Genomic DNA, 9,971 nt, shown 5'->3' with positions numbered 1-9,971 from the left:
CAACCTTTAGAAATGTTGGACTATTTATCATCACTATGAATTATACTTTTTGTTGTTAACCTTTCATTGAAAACTGTATGATCTTTGACTAACAACCTAATGACAAATTCTCTTTTAAAACATTACTCCAAATTCTTTTTGGAATATGTGCAGACTCAAAAAAAAATTTTTTTTTAAATAAAAACTTGAAATGTTTTCTTGTTGCCTAAAAAATGTTTTAAAAACTTGCTTTTCAAAATGTCAGCTACAGGATGAACTTCTAGAAAATAAAACTTCGAACTTTGTAGAAATTTCCCTTCTTTTTCTTTCAACCCAGATAGTCCATTTCTATTTTTTCCATGGGTTTTTTTCCACATCCTTTACAATTAACCCCCTAAGCGGTGAATGGCAGGTGTGGAAGGAAAGGGGACTAAAGAAATTGTCAGTTTGAAAAGAGTTCATTATTTGCACCTGATTTTGCAGAGTGTCATTTTAAGTAAGTGCTAGCCTGGAAAAGGTTTTTATTGTTTTGAACCACAGGCTTTATATTACCTTAAAAAAAAAAAAATCCTCTCAGCCGCAAGTTAGATGCTTCTGGCAGCAAGACAAATCTAGCACCACCCAGGGAGGGAGCGTATTTGCTTCTCAGCTCACTTCTGACAGGGTGGAGGAATGCTGGACATCGAGAGACAACAAGGAAGGCTGCCCAGAGCATCCCCAGGCTGCTCCCTTGTCCCGCACCTTGGGCCTCCTCCATCGGGAACACACAGGTAAGTTACACTGAGGCACTGATTCAAGTGGAGCGTCCTAGCTCACTGAGAGCAAGCCACGCAAGTCAAGTGCAAATGCACTGAAGGTGCATTAATAGGTGTCAGCGCCTTCGGGGAGCTCCACTTGGCCTGGCTCAGGTCGTAAGATTCTCACTGGATCCAATAAGTTGCTGAAAAGGTCCTTTTGAGTTTATTGTTTGTGGTTGTATCTTTGTATATCACTTTACAGCATGCTTTTTTAAAAATAGATTATATAAAAGGCATTAAAAACAGCAACTGAATGTTTTTTTTAAATCTGTGACTAGCTGTTAATCTGTTATTCTTTCATATTCAGAAATTATTCGATCTTATAGCCATCTTTACTGCTGAAAAATGAAACATCATCTAAAGTTTAGTTCACTGTCAATGTTTTAGAATACTACAAATGGATAAAATGTAAGACTTAACATTAGACAGCGAACTGAAAAATTATAGAGATAAAATTGTCCTATAATATGGCAGTAGTCTCTAAATATAAAGCTCAATGTTATAAATGCGGGTTCTTAATGAATTTTTTATATCACAAATTCTGTTTCCACTTAGATGTCAGAAACTGAGCTGGAAAAGATAAAAGTAAGAACAGCTGAGCATTTTGAAAATGATAAAAATAACATTTCTTGGTTAAAGGAAGGTAAGTTTTCTTGCTGTTGATTTTTTATCAATGTGAAAAATTGTGCTTTTGTTTATTAGCAAGAGACAGTGTGGGAGAAAGAGGAAAATACCCTAGAAGCTCAAATAATATTCGTACTTCTGGTTTTCTTTTTTCTTTTTCTTCCTTCTTCTCCTTTTTATTTTTAAATTTTTTTTTTTGCCTAAGTCGTAGTTTGAGTGTCTTTAGTATTGAAGTATTGTTGTACTTTCTATGCTGCAGTATACACTGATTATTTTGTTGATAAGAGAATATAACATTTTCAACCCAGATCCATATTATCTGCAAGGCTCTTATGCTGTAGAATGCTCTCCTTTGTAGCCAAGAAGACTAAATAATTTGAGGAGAGGTATCTCTTAGATAATAATCACAGAGAGAAAGGCATGCTGTAGGAAGTACTGTCTACAAATAGAATCACCATTCACTGCAATTAGAGAAGCCACCTTCCCAGGGGAGAATACTGTCCGCCACGGGCCTCGCATGGGTAAGATGGTTGCTTGAAATACACACACAAATCGATATGTTCTCCTCAGATGAGTACAAATTTGTGCACTTTGGAAAATACGTAGAAACTCGTGATTATTTACTAGAAGGTTTGGTTTTATAATCTTTTCATTTTATGACCATCTTTAATGGCTCCTAAAGGAAACTGAATTAACATTTTATCTCAATAGATAGGGGCCTTGTAGACTACTGCATGACTCTATCCCGTTGTAAGGAGACTCTTAAGTAGTTCCCAGTCCTCAAAATTGTTTTATAACGTCAGGGGGCGACTTGAGTGTTTATGTCGAAAAAGCTCTACAACACCAAAACAATAATAACGACAACAACCACACTGACGATGTGTATCAATGATTATGCTGAATCATCATACCAACCTGATGAAGCAGTAACCGTTCCTAATTTTCAGATGAGAAAAGAGAATTTCAGAGAGCTCAAGTAAAATTGCCTCAAATCACAAAAATAGCAAGTGACAGAGGTGGGATTTGATCCCAGACAGTGCAACTCTGTAGTATGTGAATTTCACCACCACCTTGCACCTTATTTCAAAGGAAAGATACTTGAGCTACTTGTCAGGGCATGGTAGTGCTCAGATATTTCTCTACGGTGCTTAAACCAACACCTCCACCTTCACACCCTCACATTCACTCTTCTTCATAATCCCTCTCTTATTCAAAAACTGTTGACTCTTAAAAAAAAATGATTTCTTCTGCCCAATGACCCCCAGTAGTCAAAATTAATAGCTGGAGCTCATTTCTACCACAGACTCTATTCCTGGATAAAGACTGATACATACTCAAAATTATTTCCTTCAAAAAGCCACAAGGCAAGAAAATTCTCTAAGTTCTCTTTATTATATACTTTTAAATAGGATGTTTTAAATTCAATGTGGAAGAATTGAATTTGTGTCAAAGATCCCCCTTTATTTTTCTTGTGAACCCCAAACCCATGAGGACACAGGTATTCTTCACTCCTATTTATAGTCAACTTTATATTATTTATTTTTGCTCTAGTTGCTCCAGGCTATAGATGTCTCACAGAGAAGTAATAGTAAAATTGATAGAACAGTCAATTGTCTCCTGAAGATTTTTTTTTAAAAAATTGCGTCCATTAGGTACGATTTAGGCATTGAATTCTTGTAATCTATAAAATCTAATTTCCCAGGTGACCTGTTTTATCCCATTTGGACACTTCATTTAAGCTATACTCAAATTATGTTTACTATATTTCATAAAAGGAAATTGAGCCAGATGCTAGATGACAACATCTTAATTGGGAATTATCAGGATGAGTTAGTTTTCGAACATAAATGTCGTTTTTTTTTTTTTAATGTTAAGAAAAAGTATATGTGCTGGCTTTTTTTTTTTTTTTTCCTTTAAAAGGCTAACTGGTGCAGTAGGAAGAACAGAGCTTTTAAGGCAGGTGTGGTTTTTAAGTCTCAGCTTGGCTATTTATTAGCTGTGTGACTGTGGCAGTTTACCTAACCTCCCTGAGCCTCAGATTCCTTACATTCCTAGGGACCATGATGTCTGCTTTGTGAGATTATGGGGATAAGAAGATCTTATTATTACTGTGGGGTTTTCTCCTCTTTTTATTTTATTTTTAATAGATTTTATTTATTTATTCATGAGAGACACAGGCAGAGGGAGAAGCAGGCTCCCTCCAAGGGGCCCGATGCAAGACTCCATTCCAGAAACCCAGGATCACAACCTGAACCGAAGGCAGATACTCAACCACTGAGCCACCCAGGTGCCCCCCGCCCCACTTTTAAAGCATGATTCAAAATAATGTAACTATGTTTTCTGAGATCTTGACACTTTGAACAATCTGCAATAGTAATAGCACTGTATATTTATATAATTTTTACATAAATCTCTTCATTTAGTCCCTACAACAATTGTGTGGCAGCATTGCCCTCATTTTACAGATTAAAGTACTGAAGTTCAGAGAGACTTTGGGTCTGCTCAAACTTGCAGAGCAGTTAAGTGGCAATCCGAATGCTGAACCCAGTCTTAAATTCCATTCTTGGCCTTCATCCACTTTGTCACAGTGACTTCTCCAGTGGTTATCCATCCCTATTTTAAGTTTATCAACCCCTTTCTTACACACACACACACACACACACACACACACACACAAAATAAAGAAATCAATACTTTAAAGTTGTTTAGAATTTTTGTTCACAAATGACAAGAGTAGCTGCGTCTCACATCACTGTCTCTTGCCTCTCCCTGCAATGCCAGCTGAAGGCTCCCTGCTACAACGTAGGGAATGACAGTGATGTCTAATTAGGGTTGGAGCAAGCCCACTCTGGGATAACCTACAGAAATCACTGACCACAGTGTCCAGCCTCAGAGTACGCATGCCACCGACAGGAGTTACCACCATCATTGCCCAACTGAGAAGAGATATTCCTCCTAAACTCTCTACTTCAAACATAAAATCAGTTTGTCCAATGCGATTTGACATTTATGAATCATGGCATTACTGGAGACAAGGCATGAGCATGCTAAAGAACAATTAAAAAAAAAAAAAGCAAACAGGGTCCTATACTCAAGAGGTTTATCTGAGGTCTTGCTTTGGCCTATAAGGTGAAGAGGCTCTTACCTTCCACTTTCCCTCTGATGGAGATGGATCTCATGTGCCCCAAGGCTTTCAGCCATGGTGTCAGGACCTGGCTAAAGCCACAGCCAGAGCTGTTATCAACAATTAGAATAAAAAGAGCTTAAGGAACATACTGGCAGACCTGACAATGCACTCACTGTAAGATTAATTGAATCTTGGGTTTTTTTTTTTTTCTATCAAACCATCAGGCAATCTTATACCACACTAGTCATCTTGCCTTTCAAGGCCTGACTTTTCAAATTTTAGATTTATCAGATTCCTAGGCCGCAACTTAAAGGATTGAGGATCACACAGGTGAAGCCCAGGAATGAATGCTTAGGAGGAAGACAGGTGATTCTGAATTAAGATGCGCAGAGACCCTACATGGAGAAACTCTGTTTTAAGACCATCAGAGAAACAGTGTAATTTTGAAACCTGTAACGAGGCAGGAGGAACCATAATGTACAAGAGTGTACCAAAATAGGTGAGAAAGGACATCTTTAAGGAGCTCATGATCCTTTGCACAGGTGGAGAGGATGAGATATACCTCTGGGAGTGGAGGCATCGGAGTAGAAGATTCCTGCTTTGGTGCAAGGGAAAGGGGCGTGGTGGCTAGTTATCTGAGTAGGGTTTAACACAAACTTGCAGGGAAAAAACAGACTGAGTTCTGACTACAGGGTAAGTAGCTGGACATGGGTTCTGGGTTGTCACTGCAGGTCTGAGGGCAGGGACTGATGTACTGAAGCGGGATTGGGAGACATAAATCTGTAACTGCTGTGCAGAGCGGGAAGGGACGGGCAGAGGCAAGGTGAAAGCAAGAGGGGTGGTGATGGCGAAGACAGCCATGCATTCCTTCAGTAGCCCAGAAGGGAGGAAGACAACCTGGGTAAAAGTCATAACAAGGAGAGGAAGAAAATAGGCCCAAATGTGAAAAAATTTTATGAAGGAAAAATTGATATAACATAGAAATTGGGGGGGAAATTACAGGTGGAATAAGATGGCATGTAATACCCCATTAAGCCAGGGAGCATTCTGGGTAAGCATTTTAGTGCTTGTACCTTACACCATTTGATACGGAAGAGAAACATCAAAATGAAGGGATGGAAGCCTTTAAATTGTTGCCATTTGCAGTTTAAAATCACGGCATCACCAGGGCTGGAAGTGCACACAATTTTTACAGTGTCTCCGGATTTTTCAGGAGAAGATGGGAATCTGGATTTCTGTGTGAAATCTCCAGATTTCTAAAGATAAGGTAAAAACAACAACAGCAGCAATAATAACGCACCACGCAGGACAAATGAAGCCAGGTTCTGTGAGTCCGTTGTAGCCCGGAGGCTACCAGTTTCTAAGTTCTGTCCCAAGAGTTTGTATCTCTGAACAAGATCTATTACAGTGTCCTAAAAGGCACTTTTCCCTAAATATTGCTGCATTGGCACAGATCTATATAAACAAGCACACGCATTCATAGGTATGGGCAAAGACAAGTGTTCGACCTAAAAAAGGTAAAATTAAGAACCTTGAAATAAAACTTTGTCCTTCAAAAGACTAGCTGTAATTGTTTTAGAGAGGCGTTCTCTTTATGGGTGTAATAAGCAGAGGAAAGAACAAAATCATCCCAAGTAATAAATGTGCCCTCAGCATGCCAGGGCATAGTTTCAGAATCTAACTGGGTGTTCACTCTGTCCAACAGTTGTTAAATTGGGAGAAGCTCCAATGAGAAAATACATACTTTGAAAATGGGTGTGATCAAATAAAAAGAGGGAGGAAGGCAATGCACAAGCTTTGCTCTCATTTTCCATAAGTGCCAGGAAGAAAAGGGGGTGAAAATAATGTAGTTATTTTGAATTTAGTATAGTTCCTTTCCTATAAGCAGTTACATGAGACTACACTCTTTGGTGATTTCAAAATCATTATTTAGATACATTTTATTTTTTTTTATTTTTTTATTTATTTTTTTTTAGATACATTTTAAAGTAAACTTCCCTAAATTTAGTAAGCATTGAAGTAGAGGGGCTAGGTAACCAATGACTTGGCAACTTGAAAACACTCGTTGTCATTTAATCAGAGTTCAGAAATATTAGAGGCTAGTAATCCAAGATACTGAAAACAGCCTAGAGGTCCCAAAAGCCATGTTCCCCAAATTCCCTTTTCAATATAATGCAAAACCTCAAATCCAAATACAAGAATCCCATCTCACTCTGGATCGATGATTGTTTGCAAATGAGACAGAAAAAGTGAGAATCTTACATTTACTGACATTCACAAATTCTCTGGCCTTCCCTTAATTCTAAGTGAAGACAGTTTACTTCATTTGCTCAAAAAAATACTCTTCGATAATGAGCATTAATTCCAAAATGTGTATTTTCTTCATCTCAATAACCCACTTGATGAGGTTCTTCTTGAACTCACAGTCAACATGTTAAGCAAAGAATTAAAGATGCCAAATACTTATGATGCCAGAGTGCCTGCCCTCCAGAAGCTCATGTATCTGGATGCTTTATTATAATGACAAATATTAATCCACACTAATTCTCTCCATCAGATCATTCTCACTTTTAAAGGGGCATTTTTTTGGTGTCTACCTTGAAAATTAAGACACACTAATATCCATTTTCAGTTAACTTCCACACATAGAGCATACCTTGAAATGCCTTTTACTATGTATGCACACAAAATGGAATCATTAGCTCTTATTTCTGTACTCTTCATTAACTTATAAAAACGTGTTACCTAATAACAAGCATACAGGTGAGTAAAAAGTAACAGCCAAATAGTATGTTGTTTCGTTTTCAAACACAGTTGAAAGGAAAACTTAGATGTGAAAAATATGCCCTCACAAGTCATATGAGTGAAACAAGTACAAGAACATGATTAATTTTACAAGAGTAATTATTTTGACACTCTGAAGCAAGATGATGTGATAATAATTGGCATGGGGAATTATTCTTTAGAATCAGTGGTCAAAGAAGTTCTGAGGGAGAAATATCTGAGTTAAGACCTAAATGAACAAAAAGAGCCAGCTGTGCTGAATCTGGGAAAAGCATTCCACCAGGGAGAAGAGCCTGTGTAAATAGTATAGCTCAGAATAGCTGGAGGGGAGGAAAGGACAGAGGGAGAGAAGGAGGAAAAGGAAGGTGCTTAAGTTGAAAATAGTGTAGGACCCTGTTGGCCACAGTCAGGAATTTGGATATTTTTTTCCTAATTGGAATTACAAGCCACTGATGATTCCAAGCAGGGAAATATACAGTCACTTACATTGTATGAAGCAAAGAGTGTATGCAGAAATAAACAAGAAGACATTGCAGTTGACCAAACAAAAGATAATAATTGGGATAGGAAAAGACTTTGAAGGTGAAAGAGGGAGAATAGGGATTGGGATCTATTTGGGAGGTAGGGCCAATGGAACTGGCTGGTGCATTGATGTAGAGCAATACAAAGAAATAAGTCAAGGCTGACCTCTGGCTTGGGATGCTGCATGACAGTAATGCTGAGTGGAGAAGAATGAGAGAAAAACTGACTGGAGATGAGAGAATCAGAAGATCTGGGTGGGTCAAGCTAAGTGTGAAATGTCCATGAGGCATCCCTGTAAAGACTATCAACTGGGCAATAAGATATATGAGATCAGTTGTCCACTCTGACTAATGTTGATGGGGAGAGTTTTTGCTTCGACATAAGAATGAGAAGGCATTTGTTGATGGGGAGAGTGAAGGAAATGAAATAAAATTTCAGGTAAAGGATTAAGGCAGGAAAGAACATATCATGCTCCAAGAAATGAATGAAAACAAGAGTGTCTGGAGCATCTTGACACAAAGGAAGGTTGGCATTCAATGCGTCTGGAGAGTTTGCTCAGGAACAGAGTTTCAAATCTATCATAGACCTTAGGTCAGCATTTGGATTCCAATGTAATCATTACCCTGGAAATGCCTGCAAAAGATATATTTTTTATTGTAGTAAAAGTATCCACTACATTTCATTCTCAAAAGAATATATAAGAGACTAACAAAGGGCAACACATTACTTTCAAAATTTAATAATTATAAAATAGTTACAAAAAAACTTTAATAGTTTTTTGTCAGAGTTCTCCAGAGAAACAAAACCAAAAGAATGGATATGGATGAATGGATGGATGGATAGATGGTAGATTTTTTATGAGGAGGGGCTGGCTCACACAATTATGGAGGCTGAGAGGTCCCATGCATGATCCATTGCCTGCAAACTGGAGGCTCAGGAAAGCCAACGGTATAGTGCCCAACCGAGTCCCAATTTCTGTGAGCCAATGATGTAAATCCTGGTCCAAGTAACAAGTTCTGAAAACCGAGAGTGCTAATGTCCAAGGGCAGGATAAGATAGATATTCTAGTTCAAATGAAGACAGAAAATTTGCCTTTCTTCTGCCTTTTTGTTTCATCTAATGGATTGAATGATGCCTACCCACATTGGTGAAAGCTTATCATTTTTTTAAAAATCAGACTACAAATGCAAATGTTAATCTATTCCTGAAATACCCTCATGGACACACCCAGAAATAGTATTTCACTAACTACCTGGGTATCTTTTAGCATAGCCAATTGACACATAAAAGTATTCATTACATAGTTCTTGAGAAAAAAAGTAACTAACAGTGATTCTAGCTAAATTAATAAAAAAAGAGGAATTTATTAAAAGGCTTGGAGGTAGCTTATAGAGTCAGTGGAAAATCCAGGTCCAGAATGGGCAGGACACTGTCTCAGAGCTCGAAGCTCTGGTGATCCTGTTAGTGAGACTTAACAACATACTTGTCACCATTCCTAGAACAAATTGGCTCTACATACTTTTCTGTGCTCATACTCAAGACTACAAATCCCAAGAAAGCTCAATAGCTTTGGCCATGAGTCCCCCTTGTGGTTAGGTGATGCAGGGAAACTTGACTGACAGTACCACAAAGCTTTTCCTAAAGGGATAGAGATGCCTCTTTAGAGGGAACTCAGGGAATTTGACACAAGAAGAGAGGGAGAACAGAAGCTGCATGGCCCCCAAATGATGTTGACTCTATGAACCAGTACCCATGATCCGATTTCCAGTGCTTTTCTCCACAAGGGATAATATTTTCTTAAGAACCTGACATGTACTTTTGAAGGAGTGCTGAACATTTCAGGAAGGAGAGTACTTACTTTAAATGTATTGGCCTTCTACTGAAGTTCAAATGTCAGAATCATTTTCATTCTCTGATAACCTTATTTTATGTTTAGAAAGTTCAGTAAAAGATGAGATATTCTGTGTTCTCATAGGTCAACAAATTAAATTCCAGTGGCACGTCCTACAGCTGACGTTTGAAATTTCTTTCCAACTAAGTCTATAAAGTAGTAAGCTCATTTCTTATAAAATGATGATGTTGATCCCAATGGAATGGAAGGCCTACAAGATGCCGTGTCAGCCTTGAGACTATGACCA

General features: G+C 38.1%; 1 protein-coding gene across 2 annotated transcripts in view; it reads left to right on the top strand.

The window, feature by feature from the left end:
* Window positions 1-1,331: 1,331 nt before the first annotated feature.
* MDFIC2 (MyoD family inhibitor domain containing 2) overlaps window positions 1,332-9,971 on the top strand; it is a 101,799-nt gene continuing 93,159 nt past the window's right edge. For both annotated transcript variants that reach the window (XM_041760916.1, XM_041760915.1), the window contains exon 1: window positions 1,332-1,419. In XM_041760916.1, the coding sequence (XP_041616850.1) occupies window positions 1,332-1,419 (88 nt within the window). The remainder of the gene's footprint in view (window positions 1,420-9,971) is intronic.

This window comes from Vulpes lagopus, chromosome 7 (genome assembly GCF_018345385.1).
Source record: "Vulpes lagopus strain Blue_001 chromosome 7, ASM1834538v1, whole genome shotgun sequence".
Lineage (NCBI taxonomy): Eukaryota > Metazoa > Chordata > Mammalia > Carnivora > Canidae > Vulpes > Vulpes lagopus.
Note: the sequence above shows the minus strand (reverse complement) of the source record. Positions and strands in the feature narration are given on the sequence as shown.